Source organism: Excalfactoria chinensis, chromosome 1 (assembly GCF_039878825.1).
Source record: "Excalfactoria chinensis isolate bCotChi1 chromosome 1, bCotChi1.hap2, whole genome shotgun sequence".
In the NCBI taxonomy this organism is placed as follows: domain Eukaryota; kingdom Metazoa; phylum Chordata; class Aves; order Galliformes; family Phasianidae; genus Excalfactoria; species Excalfactoria chinensis.
Genome location: NC_092825.1, coordinates 113,043,634 through 113,071,124, shown reverse-complemented (window position 1 = coordinate 113,071,124; position 27,491 = coordinate 113,043,634). Strand labels below are relative to the sequence as shown.

At 37.7% G+C, this 27,491-nt stretch overlaps 1 protein-coding gene across 6 annotated transcripts in view; it reads left to right on the top strand.

Annotated features, from left to right (window-relative positions):
* The window catches only part of CNKSR2 (connector enhancer of kinase suppressor of Ras 2), a 209,885-nt gene that overhangs the window by 28,572 nt on the left and 153,822 nt on the right, over window positions 1-27,491 (top strand). For all 6 annotated transcript variants that reach the window (XM_072328345.1, XM_072328334.1, XM_072328325.1 and 3 more), the window contains exons 2-4: window positions 4,309-4,472; window positions 15,412-15,614; window positions 22,743-22,830. In XM_072328345.1, coding sequence (XP_072184446.1) covers window positions 4,309-4,472; window positions 15,412-15,614; window positions 22,743-22,830 — 455 coding nt within the window. The remainder of the gene's footprint in view (window positions 1-4,308; window positions 4,473-15,411; window positions 15,615-22,742; window positions 22,831-27,491) is intronic.

The window sequence follows — 27,491 nt, the reverse complement described above, 5'->3', positions numbered from 1 at the left end:
CATGTGTTGTCTGTATGTTATTACTCTTCAGTAACTGCTGGGTTTAGAGAACAAGAACATACCAAGGGAAGTTGTTAATTTACATCCTCATTCTGATTTACCAAGGAAGCATAAAAATACAGTCCCCTCTCAAAGTTTCAGGTATAACAGTTACACCTGTAGTATTCATAACGTTTCCTTAACCCCAGGGTGGAAAAAAGATTAATAAGTATACAGGCTCTGTCAGTTTCATTGTAGTTCTCGTAAAGAACCTAAAGGGAAAAAACCTAAAGAAAAAAATTCCTTTACCACCAATTTGGGGAATGGTTTTCTATTTAGTTCTCCCTGTATTTAGAGTTTTACCTTCTCTTATAGCTGCTGAGCAGCTGATAAGAAATCTGAGAGTAGATCTAGTTGTGGAAAAAGTTTTTAGTCATATTTTCTAATATTGGTTTAGGGGTGCTGTGATCTTTTAAAGAGACATTGACATGCAAAGTTAGTAATTTACTTTTGTTTGAATTTTCAGAAGAAACAAGTTCATACTTTAGCTATAGCTGAGATGAACTATCACTGTGCTTACATACATATAATCCATGTCTCAGATAGGCAGTGTACTTGCCCTGCATTCTGTTAAGGACCTAGCAAATAGCTCGCTTCTTACAGAAGCGTCCCCAGAGAGGAGGGAGGGAAATTGAACTTCTTGAAAAGGAGCAGATGGTGGGATCAGAACTGAGAGATGTAAGTGACCCTTCAATGAAATACCTCTGATTTACCATAGGTGTGCATAACCTATTCTGGCTCTGAGCTACACGGCTGTAGTTGATTTTCTTGCTTCAAAGGATAACTCCTTACCTGCAAGAAAATAAGATAATACCTCAGAAAGATCATGGAGTGTGTGATTGTGTTATTAGTTAGAAGACTACAAGCAGAGAAGATTTCCCCTGAGAGCAGCATTGCATCTTGCAATCTTTTTCCAGAAAATTGTATGAGTAGGAAAATGAAATTAAACATTTCCCGATCAGGTTCTACTGTGCCACTGTAATAATAGGAATTCACTTCATAGAAATCTGTCTGATTTCGCATCAGTGAGCCATTAAAAATTGTTAATGATTTGATGAACTCTCAGCTTGGCTCACAGAAGGCAGAACTCATTGACAGAGTAGAGAAAAAAATATATAGATATGGTGTGCTCTGCTTGCAAGAGAATTTTTTTTTTCTGGAGAAATTCTCTTTTTTTGATGCTTAGAACACTGAATTCTGAGTAGTTTCCCTTGGAAAAGATTCCCCCTCCCTCTTATTGTTGCTTATTATTTGTTTAGTCGCACAGGATGTAGCTTGCTTTAAACTCAGTGAAGAGTGTTACTCCTTTCTCTGTTAATGCAGAGAACAGTACATGTGCAAACACAGCCCCTCAGTGGTATTCTGGCTGAAAGAGAGTGCAGTGTATTTTCTTCCTGTTGTAGAATCATGGAGTCACCAAGGTTGGAAAATACCTCCAAGATCATCTTCCATTTCCAGACCCCTGTCTGGCTACATAATGAGAATGCAGAGGGGTCTAGCAGCAATGCCAGACTCCTGGATGGTAAGGTCTGAGAGATCCCATGGAGGAGTTTGCCTTCTGGGAAATGTGTGTTGTTTCTGGAATATGAGACTCAAGGACTCTGTCAAAATCCAATCCCAACAACTTAGACAGTAGAGTGTTTCCTTTGTAGAGCAGGCCTAAAAGGTAGAGAAGTACCATCATACAGTTTTACGCTAATGGAACACCTGCGCCTTTACATATACTCAGAGAATCCTGGGGTTATTTGGAAGGAGAGGGGAATGTTGGATGTGAAGCTGTTCCTCAGTTATTGTCATCACAGAACAATTCCTGCTACATCGAGGCTGGGTGCATGCAGTTACATCAATGCTGCAAAAGACAGGCTGCACTAAAGAAAGCTGTGCTTTCCCTGCTGGCTTCCAGGGTGTCTCCATGGACCCCAGGCACTTGGTGTTCTCTGTTACATCTTGTTCTGTCCCAGCTTAAATGGCCCTGTAAACCAGGAACGGCTGTTCCCTGCAGTCTGCTGGCAAACAAGGCTGTTATCCATGCCTTTGGGGGCTGAAAGGTGTGAATGAGGAGTGCTGACTGCCCTTTTGCATTATTAGTGTCTCCTATTGGTGCAGTTTTGTTCATGGGGAAAAAAAATAAAATTGCTTTTCCTTGATTAAGAAAGAGAATGACAGAAATAAATGACTTTATTTTATTTTATTTTTAAAGATATGCTGTTTAGGAAGTGAGGGGAAGTAACTGGCGAGCTATTCTGAGAATGTCATGTAATCTGCAGTTAGATTATTTTGTTCTTTCTTGGGTCTGTGTTTTATGTAATCAGTGAGTCAATCAATTGTCAGTAATATTTTTGTTTTCTTCAATTTTTTTTATTTTACACCAGCTATATGCATCTGTCTGTATTGCAACTGAATGATAAAAATACACATATAACAGCAGGAGGAAGAGTTTTAGCTTTATTTAGAATTAGCTTTTATTAAGTGTTTACCAAGTGCATCTGTCATTCATACTGTGGATTTGTGTTACTAGATTCTTATGTTGGGAATTATTATTATTTTATTTTTGATACCTGATGACGTTGAACATCTTAATTTTATTATTCTCATTCAGCAATCTGTGTAAGCAGTGTGGGACTTAAGTACAGGAATATCAGAGGTACTTACTGCTGTCTTTTTTTAGTCATTTAGCAAAAGCACATCTACAGTCTATTTTAATACATTTTAGATGAAGCATCTTATGTATCATCAAGCATATTCAATTTCTTTCAAAAAATAAACGTCACTGTACGTGAGACAGTGCATGTAATGAGGTTCATGCAGTTAATTTCCCAAATGGAAATCTTGTGCAAAATACTTTTGAACAAAACAGGTACAAATATGGATAAATCAAGGAGGCTTGTGTCGTACATTTCAAGATGATGGTATAGTGTGTGTGTTTCTTGTATGAGACTCTGTAGTAGGTGTGGATGCACCATGAATGAGGTGAAAGAGAAAAGAAAACGCTATGGAAGGTTTATGCTGTATGCTTGGTCTTCTGCTCAACAGTCAGATCTTTGTTCTTTCACACATCCTCAGAGTTTTTGGACATGTTGATTACCAAGTAAAAATGTTCTCACTGCCTTTACAACTTAAAGAGCAGATGCCTTTTCATCATCAGGGAAAGAGTGATGTGCTGCCTGTTGTTTGTAGGCAACCATCAGAAAGGTGGACATCTCTGAAGATAAGTTAGTTCATTCAAATCTTTGCCAATTCCTGCTACTTAGTAGCAATTCTATTAGTCCACTAGGGGATATTCAGTCTGATGCAAAGCTTATATGGACTTCCAAAAAATGGAAGTCTTTCTTATTCACTTTGCACGGAGAGCAAACAGTACTGCAGAGCTTTCCTAGGCAGGGCTCTGAGGCAAAGATTGATTTGGAAGAGATCTCTGAATTACCTCATGCTCAGCAATGCTCTTTGCTCTAGGCAAAAACATGTAGTTGGCAAAACACTGTTGGACTGGCATGAAAACTGAACAGCTATGGTTGGGGTGGTCCCAGAGCAGAATCTGATCCTGTATAAAAGGATACCAGCAGAGTATTAACAATCTTGTAGCATAAGATATTCTATGATGTGATTCTGCTGTTTTGCGCATGGGCTTGTGGAGTACTGTAGTCAAGAGACCCATGAAAAGACAAGTCACTGGGAGATGGCATCTCCAGTGGTGCCACTCCATCATGTCACCTGCAATGGCAGCGGTGTGCTGGGAGAGAGTATAAGAGACATGAATGTTCTTGATGAATTGCATTAAATGTATTCAACCTCTCATTGCCTCTTAGAGTTTGTCTTTGGCACAAATGCTTTCCCTTGTTGCCAGACTCCTACAGAACTCTGTTAACTAATATAATAGGGTACATACAGCACTCAGAGAAGGCCTCCTTTCCCTTGTTCACTCTTTTCTACTCCCTTCTCTGATGAAATAGAGGCCAATATAATTGCTAATATATCTGTTACTAGAGGCTGTCAGATGTGTGATCATTAGCAGAGTATATGGTAAGAATTCAGGGCTACGTTTGGGTTTCAGGAGTAGTTGGTATTGCCCAGCGGTAGAAAAGGCATGGCTGCCATATCTCTCCAAAACTTATATGTTATAACTTATCACAATTGTAATATAAATTACATTTACATATTTATTTTTAAATATAGGACAGATACTCTCTGTATGTATTTATTCATTACCTCCTATGTCAGTATAGACTATTGTTAACTTTTCTCTTTACTTCTTCCATCCTGTGTCTGCAGGTCTTGATGATTGCTTGCAGCAATATATTAAGAATTTTGAGAGAGAGAAGATTAGTGGTGACCAGCTACTACGTATTACTCATCAAGAACTGGAAGATCTTGGAGTCACACGAATTGGCCATCAGGAACTTATTTTGGAAGCAGTGGACTTGCTCTGTGCATTGGTAAAATTCTTGGGGCAAAAGGGGGGGGAATGAATGTTGTTTGTGTATTCAAATTTCTAGTTCTAAAAAGTTTCTAAACAGTTCAAGAATGAACTGTGTTCAATGTATGAATGATTTAACATTTTAAACCAGAGTCAAGATAAAGAAGTACCTCTACTGCTAGGATAGTGCTTGTTAAATAAATTTGCATCAGAGGTTTAAGACTTCTATTTCTTTGTTTGTAGTAAACAAACAAACAAACAAAAACAAACAAAAAACAAAAACAAACAACAACAACAAAAAACCTACCTAAAATTACAACAAGATTAGACTGTGTTTGTTTTGGAATGTAAAATAGTTAGAATCAGAGAAATTAGAATGTAGTAAATGAATGCTAGTTGCCCTTTAAAAAAAAAAAAAAAATGGTCCTGATGTTAACCATGTCATTTTTCACTGATCTCTCATGCAATCCCTCAGAGTATAGCAAATTAAGTTTTTAGATGATTATTTGAGCTGCTTGTATTTCACAGTAGAAAGGATGAAATACTGAAGTGTAAAAAAAAAGAAGTGTAAATAATACATAAATCTCCAATGCAGAGGGATTCTGGTAAGGCTCTATGTGCTAACTTCACTGTTCTCATGAGCTTCTGTGTGATTGTAAAGATTGGGTGCACTGTCTGCATTTGTTGCTGTAGAAAGGATTGTGAACAGCTCTGCTAAGATGCACTTGACTGCCTAAAGTAGAGTTCTGCAGTTTCTAATATGGACTACTTTTCCAAGCTTCAGCAGCAGCTTTAGGAAAGCTGAATCTTCGTAGAGGAAATCAAAGATGATACACTGAAAGGCTCCTCAGAAGGGCTTGTGGTTTCTCAGTACGCAGCAGCTTTTCTGAATATCGCATTACATCTGTGAGGTGTAAAGAGAGTGAAAATAAAAAACTAAAAATGTAAAAAGTGAAGTAAAGAAGTGGGGAAAAGCCTTTTAGTACAGGCTTTAGATTTTCTTCTTTAGAGTATTATGATCTGAAGTAGCTCGGTATGATATTAACTCCATCATTTTTTTAAGTGAAGGAAAAGTTGTGATCCTAAAAAGTAAATTAAAAAAATTGCTATGGGCATACAAGGAGACAGAGTTTGCCACGAAGTACAGACAGCACAAAGGGAAACAAGAAAATAAATACCTTAATTAACTGAGACAAAATCTAAGGTAGGGTGAACACTGAGGACAATTCTTTCCAAGGGAGACAGATCATGATTCTTTCAAATGTAACCTATTTTCACAGAATGAACCTTGTTTATTAGCTGAAATTTCTTTTTTCTGCCTGAGTATATAATTACAGATGTTATCTTTAGACAAACAGACACATCTTGTATTTGTAGCTCCCTTATCTTAGCTAATAGTATATAGAACTAAACTGGCATAAAATAAGGCATTTTTAGTGAAAGCTTGCAATGCATCTTAAATTCATGAAGTAAGTCTCTACTTTCTTGGTCCATGTGGCATGTAGTATTGCCTGCTTTTCTGAGTTGGTTTTAAAAAAAAACTTTATCATTGAAACACAATAGCAAGCATTCAGATTTCAACTTCTAATTTAAGTGGAGGCTTTTGCAGTCTCACAATTGGCTGCTGATGGCTCCTCAGGGACAGAAAATGCGATTGTTATATTGATTTTAGTGGACTTAATTTAAATTTATTGTTCACCAATCAGATAAACCTCTTAGGAAATTTAATTCAGAGACAATCCTTTTGGCTATCCTGGTCCTATACTTGCAGGCTCTCTTTTTATTGCATCAATAAGTATCTGTCCTGGTTAGTGCTTGCCTGTTCTTCTGAATTAGTTTCTAATGTGGACTGTATGTTTATGAGAATGCTAAACCTATAAATCTTCAGCACAGGACAACTGCTTGTACAGGTGGTTACTGTGCTAGTTTTTTTGAAATGCAAGGTGCTGGACTGTTTCTCCTGCTGCACTGGAGTTTAACAGAGGATTTGCAGTAGAATTTGGCATGAGGCACAGGTATTCAATCCAAGAGAATTAAGATCTAATTGGATGTTGGAAATGATCAGTAGTACGATGGCATGGAAACAGTAATATTAATTTTGCCTTGCAAACATAGTCTCTGATTTTGTGCTAATCACGTCCAAACAGATTGCAGCTTCTGATTCTCTTCCCCATCCTCCGAGTTGGTGAGTGAACACCTAAAGAGGTGTTGTGTTTATTTGTTTAATTTTGTTTTTGCACTGAGAACAATTGAGGAGGACAGAACCACCCCTCCCACCAGTCATTTCTGCTCCCTCTCAATGGGGAGAGGTTTTTAAGACAGAGGGACCATCGGTGAGGAAAGCTTCTGTGTCAGCTGATGTGCTTTAGGAGATGCAGCCTTCCTGTCCTTCTCCAAGGAGTTTTACGGGCAAGATTTTCTCTGACAATTTCTGCCTTATAGCTGTGGTTTTGGCAAGACTGGTTGCTTGTGTTGCTTGTTTGCAGTTCATGGGGCAATGTTCCTGGAGAAAAATGAAGGACCTAAGCAAGTATGTTTGGTGATTATGCCTGGGTCCTACTTGTCCCAGACAGGCTGTGGAACAGTACTAAAAAGACAAACTGTTGGCCATGGTAATAATTGTGAACCACTTATCATAGAACCAAGTTTGGAAAATACCTCCAAGATCATCTCACCCAACTGCCCATCTACCACCAATATTTCCCCTTCTAAACCACGTCCCTTCATGCTGCATCTAAATGTTTTTTGAACACCTCAAAGGATGATCATTCTACCATCTCCTTGGGCAGCCCATTCCAGTGCTTGACCTCTCTTTCATAGAAGTTTTTCCTATTATCCAGCCTGAATCTTCACTGGCACATTTTGAGGCTGTTCCCTCTCTTCCTGTCACTAATTATGTGTGATTTTGTTTGGTAGTGTTATTTAAAGGATATTCTTTTTTGACAGAAGGTGGTAGGTAGCTGTGGTCTCTCCCAGTATTCCCATCCTGTCATGAGCATTTGTAACAAATGGATCCTCCAGTGTTTGTTAGTTGATTGGAGAACAAATGTTGGCCCGTGTCTCACTTGAGTCTCTCTTGGCTGACAATTGTCATACTGTGCTGTTAACAAGAGAGCAAGTATCCTGGGAGTGAGATTACACAGGTTTTCTTTTCCTGTGATGCTACAGAAAAGGGGAGAGAAAGACATAGCCCAGCTGCTACTGCTGTTATAGATCTCACTTGATAATAATAGTGGGGATGTGTATTTTGCATGCTTTCTCAGCATGTTACTAATGTATTTTGTATATTTGCACTCTCCTATAGATTATCTTGCTTTTGCATGTGTTTTGATTTATTTTTTTTTTTAATTTAAAAAAAGTGAATGTCAGAAAGAATGAGATGAATGAAACATGCTCTGCAAGAAGGAGGTCTAAGATGGTAGTTCATTGGTAGGAATTTGTTACATGGTTTTGGGTCAGACCTTGAGTAAATGTCATGATAGAGCTGGTCCTTCAGGATCGCTCTATTTCTAGCAAGACATGTCTCTTCTCCCTCCCTTTTTGTTCAGTCTGGGACATGAAATCCAGACCACATGGGTGACACCAACAGATTCCTGTTTGATGTGGATGTGCATGTTTATTCACTGTGACAAAATCTCAATAAATAAATAAATAAATAAAATTAAAAAAAAAAAAAAAGAAAGACATCTCAAAACTTTGTAAACTAAGAACTTCCATACCCAGATGTAAACATGCAGGAGAAATAGCAATGAATTAGGTGTTATGGTATATTTTCTGTGCTTTTGGTTGATGAAGATGAAAATATTTTCATTTGGTTATAAGCATTGTCAAACATTTTTAAAAATGAGATCTAATATGTAAAATATCCTGTGAAGAAAAGTGTATTTAGAAAACTTCACAAATGACTTCTGGATGATCTGAATTATTTTTTAAACAAAAAAAAATTAGTAAAGTCCTGTGAGTTTGCAAAATATTTTTTCAGAAAACATGAATTTATGCATAAGGTATTCTTGTTTAAAAGAAAAACAACATGTTTTTGCTTTATTCAGAATATTCATTTTAGTTCTCATTTCATACTGGTTACTTACATCTGTTGTGACTTCCCAGGAAGTTATTGCACACAGGATATTTCAGTCTGTAAAGATAAAAGATTGCGGCAGATGAAATAGCAATATTACTTGGCAGAGAATATGATGGGGTGTGCTAACAACATGACATTACTTGTCATTTACCACTAATACAAAATGTTTATATGAAAATTGATGTAAAAAATAGATCTACTTCACCCCTGAATGATTCAATTCCTCATAAGAATTATGTCTTTCATCTTAATTTCATCTTCTTGCCATTTCTCACACAAAAATCCCTTCCTTTGCCCTTATCACTAGTCAAATCTTAGAGCTACTTTGTCAGTAATAGTGAATATTAGACTTAATCCCTGTAGTGCTAAATGAGGAATGCTTCATTCCAGAATGAAAATCTGTGTATGCTGTAGTTAGGATTTATTTCTAATATTCTGCATGCTCATAGCAGAAAAATTACTTACTCTTTTTTCTCTTGCCCTTTGTGAGTAAAAGTTCTACTTATCCATCACCTGCTGCCCTGTCTTCAGCCTAAGATAACTTACTGCAAAGAAGGAAATCCTCAATCAAAAGTCCATAACCAGATTGATAAAACTAGAGTTAAAGTCTGTCTGATAGCTGATATTTGTAGCTGTTAGTAGATCTTTTCTACAGAACTGCAGTAAACCCTGTAGTATGCCAAAGGCAGTAAATATGTCCATATGCAAGGAATGAATGTCCTTCCTCTGACCTGTCTTTGGGTTATTCTGAGTTTTGGGCAAGTGCAAAATAGATGTCTCAGCTGAAAAGGACTGATCTTATTTCCTTAGCTGTTTTTTAGAATTTGGAACTGCACGTAACTGAATATGTAACTGTTATTTTGAATTCTGGAGAAGTAACAGGACCTGGCTGACTAAGGACAAAATTACATGAGAAAGTAGGAAAACAAAGAAAACATAATGAGCACTTGGTCTTGCAGAATCTGCTGATTGAATAAGAGTAAGGAGCATAGTTATATAATTGCTCTATTAGTGCTACAAAGCATAACTAGGGCTCGGCTTTTTGATGTGTTACTTGATTGTGTTGTGGAAAAATAACTTTTTTTTTTTTTTTTTTTTTTTTTTTCAGTAAAAGTGATGATAATGATTAGTATTAATCTTTCCTGGGCTCTGCAGGGTTGTTGCTGACATGTACCTGATGGTTTTCTGGTTTTGTTTTTATTTTTTTCCTGACTGGAAACATTTAGGACAAATATTTATATTCTTATAATTGGTATACGTTTAATAACTGTAGTATATAACAAGTGTAATTTGAACTCTCTGGCTTTGTTTCCTATTCTGTTTATTCTCTATCTATGAAATCTGTATGGATTGTGTTTTGTACACATCTAAATTGTCCCATATGTCAGTTCTGTTCGAAGGAGGGATAACCTTAGTGTTGGCATTTCATAATTCTGGAAGAAAGGTCGTTAGAAATATATGTAGAAATGCTGTAGGCAGAGCTGATGAGGTATAAAGTTACATAAGGCACCATCCATATGACAAGCTGTGTTCTCAGTTGTTCACAACTTTGATCTGGTAAACTGCTTCGTAATTTATGGGATGTGTTTAGCCAAATGCTTTTGAGAATGCGGTTCAGAAGAGGATGGATTTTATTTAGTTTAAGAACAACTTTGAAGAAGATTAGAATTTTTCATGGAAAATTTTTAGCCATTGCAAATTTTGAGGCATGGCTTTGAAATGGCTACCGTGTGCCATGGTATCCATGTTATGCAGTTTTGATTATGTATTTAAGAACTTCTGTAGGCTACCCAGGAGGAGAGGACTGTGAACTTTACCATTTCCAGTTAGCTTGCTTAAAAGCAATTAATATTACATGCAGATGTGCATGTCAAAAATTATATTTGGAGGACAAGAGCTCTGAAAAATAGTGAAGAACAAATGTAAACATGCCTGATGATATGTTAAGTACACTTCTATAGCCCTATGCTATTTTCACCTACAGCTTCTGCATCAGTCTGTGAGTAAGTGGGGGAGAAAAATTGTATTAGAAATAAAACTTGAATTCATCCTTGTGATTGCTGTCCAAACTAATTGGAGATACCAAGCATAATTGAGAAGTTTTATTTCCTAACCCACTGTATTTTATACAGTACAGTAACCTAGACTATAATATTTGTTTTTTCAGGAGGTTGCAACTTTGTTCACCTATAAAAACTAATGTTTATGGTGACAAATATTTGCCATGGAACAATAATTCTTTACCTTCTGTAGCTTGTGCAGTCACAGCAGCCTTTCTCCAAGGGAGCAGCAGAACTGACTGAAGTAAGCACTGGTATCTGCTGTGCTGGTGTTATTTTTCCTGTTGTCCCAATTCACCAGTGTTGCAGTGTTGTTAGTTCCCATCTTGCACCAATTCAGTGAGAATCAACACTGGTCATGTAATGTGTTGCGCTCCATTTGGTTTCCAGCAGTATTCTGGGCTGAAAGAGAAGAACCAACTATTTAAAGAGAGGTAGAGAGAACCATATGCTCATTTTTGACTCTTGGATTGTTTGTAGGAATCATATGATGTTCTTGAACGTAATGTGGCCTTTGTATTTAGGAATATATAGGCTTTTGTGTCTCATAAAAAGTTCTAAACAGGACACAGGTTGTAAGAGATTTTTGGATTTGGTAGTGGGACTGTGAGTATGTCTATATAGTATACTGTAGTGAATTCAGATAGGGAATTCTCTTGGTACTTGAAGTTGACATTTTTAGTTAGCGGGGATGTCTTTGTGTTGTACCACAACAGTGGCGGCATACTCTGAAGGTGTGTCAGCAGCCTCTAGTCACCATGTCTGAGCCAGCAGAAATAGAAATACTCTGCTTTCTGATCGGTATTAAGTGTGAGATGTGCTTACCTGCTAGCAAGGTTTAGCTGCATTTAACAAAAGAAGAAATTGAGTTCTGATTTTATTTTTTGTTTTTATTTTTTTAGTTGTTGATCAAACTAGCTTCCAAAAGTTCATTTTGCTCCCAAAACTTGGTAACTTAGCTCTCTTTCTAGCCTGTGATGCTGATGCAAGGATGGACAGGCAGAGACAGGACTAAGCTGGCTCTCCCCACTAATAAAAACTAATCAAAATTCAACACTGGTGATTACAGCTGCTGCTTGTCAGCAAGCAAAGAAAAGAGCTACAATTCTTCACTGACACTGCCATGTGAATCCACACAAAAGTAATTAGCAGGTAAAATGCCTATTAATAGCTCCCACCACCTTTCTCTTGAGCTCCTGCTGACAAGCTATTACACTGCATGGCTTAGCTTCATCAAGTTCTTGTTTTGTGATTGCGAGAAAAGGAGCAATTAGAGCCATTTCTGTTGAGGTGTAGTGTCTCTGAAGATGCTCTTCCTTTGTGGACCCTCACTGAGAAAGCAGATGTATAGACTTGCCTCACTGCTAGTAATCTCTACAAGCACACAGATTTCTTTATGCTTCTTTTAATGACTATAAATTTATAATCTTGGCTAATGACACTATAAGTTGCGTTAGCACGGGCTAAATGCAGAGTAGGTAAAAACAAAATAATTGTCATCTTTGCCTGCAATTATCTTTTTACATTGCTTAGAGATAAACACTATTTCTACAGGAAGCATATTGTTAATGGTATATTACCACATATAAATTATGACTGAACTTGGCAGTTATTATTTGGACAACATTTTCCTCAATATTAGAACACATAACACATTGGATTTTATTTTTATTTTTTTATGAGGACCAGATAAATGAAATGGGGGGTTTTGTTAGCTTGGCTGCTGTTGTAGGAGTCTTCTCATTGAAGGCTTTGTTAAACAGAGCTGCCCAAAATTATGTAGCTTGCTCCAAAAGTAATGCATCTATGGAAACTAGCAGAGCTACAAAGAGCATAATGACTCTATTTGATGAGCAAATTTTCAGTTCAAGAGCATTTTTTTTTTAATTTTTATTTTTTAATAGTCACCACCATTAGCTATGCACTTTCACAAGCGCTGAACAAGAATCTGATCGTTGAACTTATAAAAAATCTGCACTAGTGGAGGTGATCTGCTCTCGCCACTGCTGAAACTCCACCTACTGCCCTCACTGTGCTTGCAGCCACTATTGGGTTTCCATCAACATTATAAGTGTCAACAAACGTCAATGGCTACAATCTTTTCTGCATGGAGGAATTCAGTTCCCCCTCCTTGCTTCATCTGTACTTCCATGTCAGATGTGATTGTGTCATACTGTCTCTCTGCTGCCTTCTGTCACACAGCAGCAAAATGTAGCAGAATATTGTTGGGAAGGTTCAGACTCTATTTGCTGTACCACTGTCATGGGTTACCTAGATTTACCTGTATCCGTGACAGGGCAGCCACCCTGTAGGGCCTCCACAAAACTATGACAACCACCAACATCCACCTCTGACATCATGGGCCAACATAATAAAATAGAAGGCATTACTTTCAGAGCAGCCATTGTATATTCTGCTTGAAATGTTTATCTATGTTTCACATCCCTGCCTATGTCTGTCTCATACAGATGCAGCTGGAGGCTGTGCCAAAATCAACACCATTCCTAATGAATGACTAAACTGAATGCAGCTTAGATACCAGCTGGGCCCCTCTGTTTTTTACATTAAAGAAAACATACAGTATTGGTGAATGTATCTGGACACAGACTTTGTGGTCATTTACATTGTCCCTTCCTTCCCACATATCTAACTATGAAAAAGGGTGTCTGAAAAATGAAAGAGAATATATCTGTATGCGGTAAAAAACAAACAAACAAAACAAACAAACAAAAAAACAAAAAAACCACAACACTAACCTGTTTTACTTGGAGGTATTGTTGCAGCTTATTCCTACTGAGTCCTAGATCTTCATCAAGCTCTTTCAACCACAGCAACCATAGAAAACCGCAGCGAAAGCAAATTTGTTTTTGTTTGATGTTTATCTCTTTAATTTGGGCAGATTTAATAACTTATTAATTATGAGCTGCTTAACTGCATGACAAAGTATCTTTTACTTTTCTGTCCTAATCTATTGTTTTCATCTTGTAAATTTTTAATTTATAGCCTAATTCTATGTATTGTATAATTGCTATAGAATATTTACACGGTGGAAAAGTCTCATTGCCCAAATGTACCTGCTGTCTAATTGGAAACTGAGTGAGGTGGCAGAGGACAGCACCTATGTAGAAACTGTGCAGTTATAAATATTCCCACAGAGCTATTTGTTGGCTGAAATGTGATGTTCTCAGAAACTGCAGTGGAGATTTTTAAAATGCAACCTTAGCATATTTGTGTTTCCCTCTTAAGCTGAATTCCAAAGTAGGAAAAATAACTGACAGTGTAGTGACTCCTTCCTTATTGTCTCTGATTTACAGGTGTCAAAAGGATGTGGTTGGGAGATAGTCCAACCATATTTTGAAGTCTCTCTTTTCCACATTATTTCAGTGTTGTCCTGGGATTAGAACCGTGGAAATGTTAGGGGTTCTGTGTTTACTAGGTCTTACGTCAGTGAAATCTTCCTGGAGTCCCTGTATAATTAAGGAGCAGATAAGTTGATTTAGTAAATGGTTTGGATTAGGAGAATGACAACCACTGTAAATAATCTTTTTTCTTCTTCCCCCCCCCCCCCCCCCCCCCCCTCCCACCCCCCTCATCTTTTGCCTGTAGGGAAGAAGAATAATAAGCTTTAGTAGTCTAAGACTGGAATTGGTAAGCACATCCCTTCTTCTCATAGACAGATCAGTATGTTGACCAAACCATACTAATGACCCAGGGAGTCTGGGATGAGGTAGGGGGTGTTGTTAGCAAATGAGTTTTTGTATGTAGCTGAGGCTTTTTGCATCCTGTTTCATCCACCTTGAATAGTAGCATAGTATCAAGTAGCTTTTGCCTCATAACAGGTTGTAGCCATGCCACATTGTAACCCTATGATGTGTTTTAGGCAAGGAACACTTTTAGCAGTCCCATCTCTTGTGGCAATGATAAGGTAAATTCTCTGCAGTTGCATATTTATATAAAATAGGAAGAAAAGATCTCTCTTGGAATAATGCTAGTGTTCTTTGTGTTTGCGAGGAAAACAAATCTATTTTAGAACTAACAAATTGCTGATGTTTCTGTAATATATTGTAATAGAACATTAAATTAGGATATTCATATTCTCTAGTGCCATTTCAGTACATTTGAAGGATATTCAAGTGGTATTTGCTAATATTTCTGCATAATTATTTCTGTATCTGCTGCATAGTAGAGGACTGGAATTTCAGCTTAAGGAACTGCCTCTTAAATGGAAGCAAAGTTTGCAGATCCAAATTGGCAACACGTACTATGAGCAAAGTAGCATTGTGTTCTTTGGTCTATGATTATGCTGGTCTTTTGCTGCTAACAAGAATAATAATAAAAAAAAAGGTAATAAACATGCTTTCAACAAAAGCAATCTGGTATTACACTGTGTTCATACTGTTTACTTCTGCTAATTGCAAGCCCTCTTACAGGAGACTGAAGGCAGAAATCTGTAACTGTCAGATCTGAGAGAAACATTGGGTCTACTGCTTGGAAAATCAAACCTCCAGACTAGAAAGAAATGTTGTGTGTCTTTTTTTTCTTTTCTTTTCTTTTTTTTTTTTTTTTTTTTTTTTTTTCCTTAGTGCACTTAAACCAGCTAAAAGATCACTCATAATTTTGTTCTTCTTTTGTTCTATTTTTATGCACTTTAGAAACAGAACATGCCATACATTTAAAATCTAATGAGTGGGTTTATTTATACCTTAATTATTAGGAATGGTTAAGTTTTGAAGCAGATCAGTCTTGCTCTTCTTAGTACTTCATGTTCAGTAGCACAGCTAAGTTTCTTTCTCTGTTTATTCTTTTTTTAATTTCAGAACTATGGTTTGGAAACAGAAAATCTGAAAACTCTTTCACACAAACTGAATGCATCTGCCAAAAATCTGCAGAACTTCATCACTGGGAGGAGGAGGAGTGGTCACTACGATGGAAGGACCAGCCGCAAATTGCCAAATGATTTTCTGACGTCAGTAGTGGATCTCATTGGAGCTGCTAAAAGTCTTCTGGCTTGGTTGGACAGGTAAAATCTCCCAAATGTGTTGCAGGTAACCAATTCATAGACATGCAGAAAACCCAACCTCTTTACAGAACATAATGTAGACGATGGCAGAATCCTCTTACAAATTCTAAGCTTTTCTTGTTAGTTAAATGTTAGTACACGATTCTCATAGCATTACAATACTTCCAAATTCACTTCAATCCTACACATTTCTGGAAATACAGTATAGCAACAGGCTGACATGATTGGGATGTTTGCATATTTTGTTAACAATATAGAATAATACATTGCCCTGCATAAATCAGATTCTTTGCTCTGACAAAATAAAACTGATGAAACTATAGTCATACTTTGCATTATGTGGGTGTAAATATATACTTTTACTCTGTGTGAGTGTAGTCTTGCAGGGAAGGTGGGTTGTGTTTTTAATTATTATTGATTGTATTTATTTATTTATTTATTTTAAAAACCACAGTGCAATGCCTTTGAAACTGAAGATGCAGATGAATGGACTCATTTTCTAGCTAATAAAATAAGAATATATGTGGGACCAGGCTCTTGAAATGTAAACTCTTTTATTCAGTAGACTCCAACTACCAGCGCTTCTTCTTCTTTTTTTTTTTTTTTTTTTTTTTCCTTTCTAGCATTCCCTTAGATTTCAAAACTGAAGGTGCACTCCTACATTTCTACTTAGGCACATAACATTAGATATGCAGAGAAATGATTAAGCTTCTTGGAAAAAGTTAAGTACTGGAAACTGAAGACCTGGGAATTTGTCTTTAGCTCTACCTCTAGCTTATTGCTCTGACTTAGAAGAAATGTAGTTCTCTTTTTTTTTTTTTCTCCCTGCAAATAATTTTTGGCAGAGAACATCATATCATTCTGAGTTTTAAAGCAAAAGGAATAGTGTGAAAGCATGTTTTACATAGGTGTATCAGTGTTTGGGACTTCACTGTGTTTAGTAAACATTGATTGTTTTCTCATTTAAATTGTGGATAATGGATAAAGACCGTTAGTTAAGAATTGGAAATAATATTTTGCATTCAAAAGTCTGAAATTTAAAGGTAGGTTTTTGTGCATATTTACATTTAACATTAAAAAATAAGTTCTTGTTTTGGCAAGTAATAGGAAAAAAAAAACAACATAGAATTGCACCTGAGTGCTAATGTGTCAGTGCATTCCTGTAAACTGGTTAGTTGTAGTGTTGGTGAGGGAAGATCTCTAAAGTGTTTTGTTGTGTTTTTTTTTAAGTGTATGTCAGTCCTACTCTCAAGTGAAATGCAAAATGACGTGTGTTTATCTGAAGCTCATCAAACCCAGAAGTTCCAAGAAATTAAAGATGAAGGCAGCAGTGGTGAAAGTTTGCTTTTAACAGTGTTGTATTTAGCATCCAAATGAGGCTTCCTTGAAGCAATATATTAATTTTGTTCAGATTTCTGAGAAAGTGCTTTTGATGTTCTTTGTAGCCTAAACATGTAGTGCTAGCAAATGTTTTCTGTATGATTTTAATTCCTTTCTGATTTATGAGAGTGTGAGACTTTCTTGTTTAGGTTTGTTCTTCCTTATTTGTGAAACCCCCAAGTTGGGTTGAGAGCAGGCCAATGAATGAATCCTTCTCAGGAGGATGGAACATCTGGAGTGCAACAGCATTCTCCTTATTATAATTTTTTTTTTTTTTTTTTTTTTTTTTTTTTTTTTTTTTCCTAAGCAGCTATTGGGGCCACTAGGGGGAGATAGTAAGATTTTAGATATTAAATATTTAAAGTCAGGAATGTGGACTTAATTTCATTCTGCACAGCTGTTGCTATTAAATCTGGGCCAAATCTGAGTTCTTTTGGTTGGTGCCTAACACCAGCTCCATCTGTAGGGTATGAGAGGGGAGAGATTTGGAGATAGAACTTGTTTATTAGGGTTATTCACTCCATATTACTGTCAATTCTACATTGTCCCTTTGTTGATTTGCATCAGAGGTCACTTAAGGAGAAGCCAGCAGCATCTTCACCTTGCCTAGAATCACAGTGATGTGGTGTTTTTTTATGTGTGGGGAATGATGATAATAGCACGAGTTGTGTTTTGCTAGCTGCTCAAGGAAGCCCTCCCTTTATGATATGTCCATAGGATGTTTGCTACTTATAATGGCCAGGTACAATTATCAAACAGAGTGTGAAAGTTATGATTTGCTGGGTTGCTTTTACTATGGCTCTTGTAGTGGCACTGTGCAGAGCTGATCCAAGGATGCTCTTTGTTCCAGGCCTCTGCTTGTAGCAGTTGTACTTACAGATGTATGTCACAAATAGAGGTTTTTTACTGGAAAATAGGTAGCTTTTACTGCTGAGGTTTTAAGGTCTTCAAGCTTAAATTCATTAAGGAACTGGAAATTTCAGAAGAGAATCCTAGCTGTTTTCAAGAGAGGTTGGCTGAGAATATTTAGGAGCATAAAATGGCTTCTCAGTAGTTATGTCCTGCAAAGAACTTGTCATCATAGAAATAGATTATGTCCTTAAACTTTTTAGACTAACTTCAACTTCCCTTTACTTTCTCAATACACAAAATCTTCAAGAAAGTAATTTGTCTTAATAATATTTTATCCTCCTTCCCTAATCTTCAAATTTTTTGCTCGGGGTGCTTAGATTTGAGCTTCCTTGAACAACTGAAAGTCTTTTCTGAAAGCATGATGTATTTCCACTTGACACATAACTTAGCTCTTAAGCTGATGGAAATACATACTCCACACAGTAGCAACAAACTATTCGTCTGGTGTTCTGAATGACTTGGCGTCTAAATGTCTCTGCTGTGAAGTGATACTTCTTAGGAATTAGATAATAATAAGAGAGGAGCTGTCCAGGCGTTCCAGACTTCAAGCTAGATAATAGCTATTATTTTCAGTCTTTGTTCCTGTAGTTCTTGTATCTTGTAATCTTTGAAATAGTAATTGATGTCATCATTCTGATTCTTTCTTCTTCTCTGGTGTACTGGATTCCTGGAAATTCTTCTGTCTTTAATAGGGTTCGTGTACTCCATCCTGAAGAGGTTGAAACCTCAGTGGTTTCTATACAATATGCATAGTTTGCTGAGATTATGTACAACAGTTATTGTGAATGTATTCCTTTGTTTCTTCTGAATGTCAGTGAAAATGCATATAATATTACCTTCAAAGTTGGGGCAACTTTTCTGCAAATTTGTTATTTGATATAAGTGCAGGAAGAAGATGAGTACTGTTAAGCAACAGAAAAATAGACTGAATAGTTAGAGAAAATCATTAGAAAACACGAGGAAAAAACACAGTCAAGAAAGGCATTCAAGTTATGTAAAAACAGGAACTGAGATAAAACTTGTAGGTCCCTCAAGCCAAACATAAACTTACGGTATATCAAAGAAAAAAATCTTTAATGTATGATTAAAGTAGAATTACTGTTGTGAGTCCATTACTGTGGATTCAAAGCATGAATAAACCAATTTTATGGTTTAAAGTGATCTCTAACCTCATAAGAAGTATATTTTTCTGTACAATAGTGTATCCAGTGGTACCTGCTCCCTTAAACTGAAATTAGACATATTTATTTCTGTTAATCCCAGGTAAGGTTTTATTCTTATGTTTTTGCAGTCCTACATAAAATCACTTTTTACAAGTGTTGCTTTGTGTGTGCGTCAGCATTCACTGCCTCTGTGAGATTTCTGAATTATGTACCATTCATCCGAAGCTTTATTGAACTGAAAGCACTATGAACTCACTCTATGTTGATAATCGAGCTGCTTTTTTTGTATTTTACTTGCATCTTCAATGACACCAGTGAAAGATTCAAAGCTTTTGTCCAGGGGGAAGTATGAACTGAAAAGCAGTGACAGAGCGATTCCAGGAAACTATCCTGAGCTTTTCTGAGTTTGGAGTTTAGCGCAGCTTATAAGTAACTTTATGATTAAGACAGAGCTCTAGTTCTGTTCTCACATCTCGTTTATTTTCTAAAAATTTAAGAAGATATAATCAACTTCCCATTAGTTAACTATCACAAAATTTTGTGTGTTGTATTTTGTTACAGATTTTGATGATCATGGATTAGGATTTGCCAGGGAACACTGGATTTTTCATTTATTTATTTTTCTTTTAGTGTACTTTTTGACTCAGCCATCTGTTTGGGCAGCTATTTGGCATGTCTTTCACAGCAGTGCTCCTGTATCCCTTGTTTTTCACCCCAGCATATATCCCCATAAATTCTTAAACTGCTGCTATGGATTATGCTGAAGTCGAAGTAATAGGAGCAAAGAGATCTTGTGAAATAGCTTTTAAGTTCCAGTCTTTCAGAGTTGTGTCTGGAGAAAAATTGGCAGGCTTACAAATATACATGAGTTTGATTAATTTACCACTGCTATTCCTAGTCTGATATGTGAGCAAAACAGCACAAGATGAACAAAAAGCCCTACTGCAAATAGAAACTGTTGGTCCTATTAAAGAGGCGGGCTGAATTGCTGAGAGCGGCAAATGTAAAATTTCAGAATAAAAGACATTCCTGGCAAACTTAGATCTGCTTTCCTGAGCAGTTATGGAATGATGGTGTGTAATCCTTTCACTCTGAACACCAAGTAAGCAAGTTGTATAGTCATGTTCCTAAGTGTGCTAGTATTTAGCAAAGCACTTGTATATTTACTTCAATCCTGTAAAGGTAGGCTCAAATCCATGCCTGAAGTTATGGACATTTAGATGCTTCAGTGGGTGAGTCTGGACAGCAGAACAGACTCTCTGAGTCTGTTTACTGATGCTTTTTTGAGCACAAAGTATAGCCTGCAATTATGTAAATGCTCTTATTTACATATGGCGATTCTAGGTGGTCACCTTCAACACACTTTGCTTCACTGAAACCATTCGAAGTACCTGAGAAGTGAAGGTCCAAGGGACTCAAAAGACTTTTGAAAGAAAGTAATAAAAACTAGAGGTTGATGGAAATGTTTCAGACCAGTCAAGAAATTAATATATATTTTTAAAGTAGATATAAGTGGTCTAATTAAACAAGGTATTCCTCTAACTTGGTATATTTTACAAGTCTTGAGAAGGAAGGTGCTCTAGTAGGCAATTGAAAAGGTGTATGTAGGATTTATCTGCATTTGTATTTGATCTGTTCTGTCAGTGATGCTGTACTGCATTAAAATAATGCATTTTAAAATCAGATATTAATGAAGAGGAGTTTTTGGTGTTGACAGTGTGTCTATTACTGAAATGAGTGATTCCATAATGACTTTTCTATTGCTGTTTATGTTGAAACTGCTTTGTTATATCAAGTCTTGCTGGACTTTCGTGGTTGTAATTGAGATTCAGGATGTAATACCAAAATATATACCCTTTGACAGTAAATACTTGGAGAGGCTTTTGTCTTTGTTGCTTCCCCAGTTGCCTACTGCAGTAGTCCATGTGTTTGCAGATTACCTCCAGTGAAGTGGACTGAACTGGGAAGGGTGTGGAGAGGGAATTCCAATTTTAACGATCCAGTCTGTAGCAGTATCCCATAGAAGCACTGGCAGAGACTTCCATGTGTAAGTCAGTTGGTTAGCTACTGAGTACTACGGAGGAGGTAGCTTGAAGACTGCTTACCTCTTCTGTAGGAAACAAGGACCTGTCATCTTATCCTTCCAAGTAATTAATCACTTCTCAAAATATTTTAATAAGGATTATGTTTCTTAGGAGGCTTCTCCCTTCTGCTGCCACCCATGTGTCACTTCTTTCCATGCTGTTTTCAGTAAATCTTCACTCTGTAAACCTCAGTGTAATAAAAATGAGTAATGTCTCAGTCTCTTTGCCTCCTCTTTAATGTCAACAAAGTTTATTTGGGGCATTTCTAACGTTCTTCACTAAGAGCAGTGCTGGTAAAAATGTCATTATTTTCCTCATGAACCATGAAACCTACTAAATTGTTAAAGTATGAGAGAAAATCATACAGTTTTAGAAGCCAAAGCCTACCATGAGATTTTGTTTAGAGCAATGCTGGAGGCTTTGAAATGTCAAATAGATTCCAGTTGTGTAATTTGAGGATCAAATTGTATTAACATCCATATTTAAAGTAAAAGAATGCCATTTGTTGGCTTGATTTCCTTCATTTTAAGTAAAAATGAGTTCATAAGTTAACGTGACCTTATTAAATGAAGGTTTCAGATAGATTTCAGACCTTGATGGACTCAATTTTAAAGGGGGGGGCGGGTTGTTTTAAATGTTTGAAGCAAGTGTGGAGAAATGCCATCTTTGTGATGGTAATAATGTCTGTAAAAGCCTCATTTGCATCACTGATGGAGTAGAACTGTTTACTTGCAGAAAATTCCAACCCTGCCTAGTGTTTGGCTGCTTCTTGAGTACACAGAATAGATCAAAATGAGTTTATACTTTAAGACAGATTTGTAACACAGAAATCAGAGGACTGCCAGCCTCACTAACCAAATATGTTTTAACAGTGCCTCCAGAAAATAAGCAAGCTTCTAGGTAGACAAGCATTTAAAGCATTCTGACATGAAGTTTAAGGTGTAGGATGCATGTGGGTGACCTCATTAAGTGCTGGATTACACTTTTTATTTCACCGATCACTTCTGACTGTGGCACATTGTGGGGGGATGTTAAGCTGTGCCACCAGTTTAACCTTTGTAGCCGTTTTTGAGTGTTGATCCATCTCTGTCTCTAAATGGCATTTTCATTTGGATAAAGTTTTTACTTCTTCTGAGTTCCTCCAGTAATTACAGTTAGACAACAGATGCGATCCTGGAAATTCCAGTGAATCACTGGAATACTATTCTGGTGCAATTCACACCTGTGCACCATTCATATCAGAGGTACCTTAGTAATGGTGTTCTCAAACAACTGCAGAGCGTAATGTGGGATGTGTTTTCTTGGGTGTGAAAGTAGTTCAGCAATGTGCTGAAAGACTATGAGAAATTGTGCTTGCATAAATGGAGCTTCTTAAGGAAGGAAAAACAAGGAGAGTTGAACATTTTCCATGTATATGTATCCTGCAATTTACAGTTTTAATAATAGATTGTAATATTCTCTGTGCTTTTAATATCACTAGAAAAGAAATACATTAAAAAAGTTCTATGGGCACTAAGTTCATTGTGAACCACTGAAACAAGTGGATATATGCCAATGTCATTTAATTTTTTTTCCTTCTTTCTTCTTAGATCACCTTTTGCTGCTGTGACAGATTACTCAGTAACAAGAAATAATGTAATACAACTCTGTCTAGAGCTGACAACAATTGTACAACAGGTATGTGAGCATCTACTTAGAAATTTAATCTTTTGTGGTAGTAAATGGCCATTATCTTGTGCACACTGTCTTGTATTATTATTTGTTTATATTATTGTTAAACAGTAATCAGGAAATTCTAGTGCTTCATTGATGCTTTTAAAAATTCAGTTTCCTGATTTTATAAAAGTAGCTTGGGCTGTGCTGTACACATCCTTTGTTTTCTCCATGCCTACTTCAGTAGTGAAATTCATCTTGAGTTCTCTAGTTGAATAGCATTACTATAAATTTGTATAGTCTAATTGATAATTTGTATATTTAAAATCTTATATTTTTCTCTTGGAATTTTCATTAACTACCTGGTTGACAAAGAATGCACATATTGGAGGAGCTCTGTTATGCGCTGCTTAATGCAGCCCATATCATCTAGGCATCTGTAAAGTCACCATGTCCCTGTTTAAAAAATACAGAAGCCAACACAGAAACGCTTGCTTGATTTGCTTCTTTTTGGAGTATATTCTAGACAACTTACCACAACCTTTTGTTTCTTCTCTCTAATATGGTCCCTATCTTTGTCTGATGGAAAGGGAAAAAGTCTCCTTTGCTGCAAGTTCATTCTGATGTTACTGTCAAATGCTGTAAAAATAACCTAGGAAGTTAAACTAGATCTATTCAGTCTGATTTGCGGAATCAAACTCTATAATCCAGAGATGGGTTATAAAGCAGGTATGTTTATTTCAGCGCTGGGTGCAAGGGGGATAGCTCCTCCAAACTTGCACACCAACTGGTAAAACCGTGATACAGATATAGGTACACCTCATGCATAGTCAATGACTTCTATCATGCAGACCCCCTCTTGTTATCGCCCATCCTGTCAGGGAGATGCAACTCCTCTTTTGATATTTACAACCCCTAATCCCCTCCTCACCAGATGTCTCAGGGAGTTCTCACTCCTTATCTGCTCTCCCAGACCCACTGTCTCCATTCCTTGTTACTCTACCTAACTAAATCATTTTCTGTCCTTGTTATTCTACCTAACTAAATCATTTTCTGAACACTACCTTTAACTATCCCCCTTCTAGCCCCCCTTTATTCTGAATTCCAGCAGAGCATCTGTTTTCTGCTTCCCTGTTCATTCCCCCCTTTTCTTTAATCTAGCAGGATTTCTCTCCTGCTAGATCATTCCCTTCCTGTGTGTGGCATCTAGATTCACTTATAATTTCTATGTTCTTGTTGATCATCATCCACCAAAACAGTGACTCAAATCCCGCAGCATTTTGATTTCTTGCCTTAAATTTATCAGGGACACCTCTAGGTACCACGACTGAATCTATATACATTTCTTTTTCAAATGCCAGGGTGAATGGTATAACTGATTGAAGAAGTGCCCAGGTGCCTCCCCAGTTAGATGGTTACCATAAAATCTTTCCCCCACAGTACCACCAGAGATCTGCCCTGGAGATTCCCAATCTTGTATAATTTCCTGCTGAGTCCTCCGTAACATTCAAGACCTCATTGCATAAGGAAAAGTTTCCCATAGGCCTGGTAGCCTTCACACCCTGCCGTGAGAGGCAAGCTGTATGGTTACCTACTGCTGTAGAGATTGCAGGAGGAATCTTGACACCTGTATCAGGCATTGGAGGAATGAGAGAGAGAGATCTGCAGTCTCTGTTTCCCAGGCAGTTTTCTCTTGGTACAGGGCTGCATTCTCTTGGGGTCCTTGGTCCACCCCAGCAGAAAGGACACCACCTGAGCTGTGGGCCGTTCTGATGCACAAGCATAGCAATTGCTATGGTTGAGACTCTGGACAGTACACTTAATCCATTCTACCCAGGCATTAATGTCCCCATATCTTGTTTCAATTTCCAGTGTTTGCCTAAGATCTTTTATCTCCTGACCTGTCCTAACTGCAGGGTTTTTAGGAAGATTTTCTACCCCTTTTTAAGCTCTTCAGTATCCTGGACATTCTGGGTATTTAGTTAGGAGTGTATATGTTCAGCCTCAATAGGCAGTTGTCCACCATACATCATTCCATACACTACAAGAGTCCCTCATTCACATCAAAACTATCAGTTGGTCCCTCCCCTGCATTATTGTCAAATTTTACATTTTCCAGATAATTATCAGGATAACGAATGGGTACAGTAGTAAAAACTTCTTGTTACAACATGGAAAACTTCTTGTGAACATTAGTTCTATATAGGTTATAATACTCTCCCACTTACATATACAATTTATTCACCTATTTGAGGAGAAGTTAAAGGTTAGCTAAAATGATTCTGTGGCAACAGTTCCCACGCCTCAGGGCTAGTGGATGCCTTTAACAGTGTGTAGTGAGTCCATCCTTTCTTGGTTGTCCTCACAGCTATTTCAGTCATTAGAAGTACTTGGAATGGTCCTTCCCAGTCAGGCTGCAGCTTTGTCTCCTTCCCCATCTGGATCAGGATCCAGTCCCCAGCTTGAAATGGGTGAAGTCCTTAGATCCTGGTCAATAGCAGGTACCGCATAAACTGCCTTACAGTCTCCTTGTTTCACAAAACTGCAGCTGTCAGTAAACCAGGAACTTCTACATCTTCTAGGGTTTTGTCCTTTAGGTCTGACTGACTGTCTGAAATGTGCAGCTTCAGTTGTTTCAAAGCAGTCAGGAGATACTGGTTCTCCAGGTGTTCGCTAAGGAAAGATACTGGGTTGACAATATTAGTTACAATTATTTCTACAACATTCTGCTCTATCAGGATGGGCCTGGTATTTCAGGAATCTCTGGGGTGAGAGCCAATGTACCCCTTTTGCCTCCAATACAGTAAACACTGGATGAGATATTAAAACTGGGATCCTTTGGCCCAATGTAGATTTACAGGCTTCTTGAATATTGAGCACCAGTGCAGCCACTGCCCTCAGGCACCCCAGCCATCCCTTACTCGCCTCCTGGGCAATTTGCAGCTCAGGGGTTTGGCAGATGGCTTCTTTCCTGGCATTCCTTAAGGTTCAAAGTCCAGCTGTAATCTCCCAAATATGTCACTTGCTGTTGAGTTAGTTGTGCTTTCTGTAAATCAAGAAACTCAGCAGACTCACAGACCATTGCACAGTTCTCTTTTGTTGCTGTGGCATCCACGTGCTGCAGTAAAGTTCCACCCTGGGATGGAGGATCCCAGGTCTCAGGCTCATGAGTTGACCAGTTCACAAAAATCATTAAGCTGTTCTCACAACTCTGGGTAACACTGTTCTGGTTAACTGAGTCTCTTCTCCCCATATTGGCCAAACCAGGCAGAAGAGACATGCTTCAAATCCAGAAGGTAAACTCCACCTATTCATTCCTTAACTGGGTTAATAAGGTGCATGGATTTGCCACCACTGAGTGTATCCATTCAACAATTCTATTACTTGTCCTCAAGTCTTGTACCAAACTATAGCACTTGCTATCAGAAATTTTTGCAAAATTGGAGTCCAAGCTCCAAAAGGTTATCTATTATTTCTTCTATCCTTCTACAGTTACATATCCTTATAGGGCACCGCTTTACCCTGACTGGGCAATCTCTTGCTTTTAACTTCTATTTAGGGCTTCATGTTTGGCCCTGATGCCCACACCCCTAAGTGCATCATATTTGATATTACTGTGACTCCGGGGGGTACAACATTGTTTTTCCCCATTTGTGTTAAAGCTAGACTTACATCTTTTATTCAGTCAATCTTGTTGGACCCTTAGCTTCAGTTTTATTAAATTTCTTGCCAGAGTAACCTGGCAGGTACAAGAATTACTGTATTCCTACTTTTATTTAATTAATCCAAAAATGTAAACTCTTTTCTTGTTGGGCAGTAGCTTCTACTACTGCTACAAAACTATCTATGAGTAGTAAGAAGCACCCATATCCACCAGAAAATAAACCTCTTTATCCTGCTTCCCTAGATGCAGTTTCCTTTGCAGTTTGCACACTGCTCTCCTTCCAGGGGCGGAACCCTCCCTGGGCTCTTCAAGCCCCCTCTCCCTTCACCTCTCCCTGAGGGGATCTCTGGGTCCTATGGCCCTATTCTAGCACCACAACAGTAATAGCTGTTATTATCACCAATTCCCTTGCTATCTGTTTGTCAGTCATTTTGCTTTGTTTTGTTTTCATATCGTTTACCTCTCTTCAGTCCTGATATCCCTGTTATACCTTGCCAGTCCTTGCCTTCTTCAGCCTGTGTCTGTCCCAAACTTTCTCACTTTCCAAACTCTCATCATTACATCAGCTACTAACATCCTATTTCAGTTTTATCTCCTTCTCTCCAGAGGTGTCCAATGCTAACACTGGAATTTCAGGTTTCCCAGACCTCTGCACATGAAGGCTGTTCTCACTTCCAGTGCCCTGTCCCCTTCACCTCCCCCTTTCCACCTCCCCCTTTGTAGTTTACAGCAGCAGTCTCTGTCTGGCTCTCTCTTTCTCTCCAAGAGTTCTTGCGGGGGGGGTGGAACAGTGCAGGGGGTTGCTCTCATACAGGCACAGATAGCTCACCTTCTCTTTAACTCTTTTTCCTTTGCACACTATTCCACTATTTGTGCCCTCAGTTACATTTCCACATACCCTCAGTTATACTTCTGTATCATTAACAATTACACTTTCTTATACCATCAAAGCAGTTTGTTCTATTCCCTTCAGAACCCACAGAACAAACAATACAGTTTTTCAGTTTCCACAAACACCCTT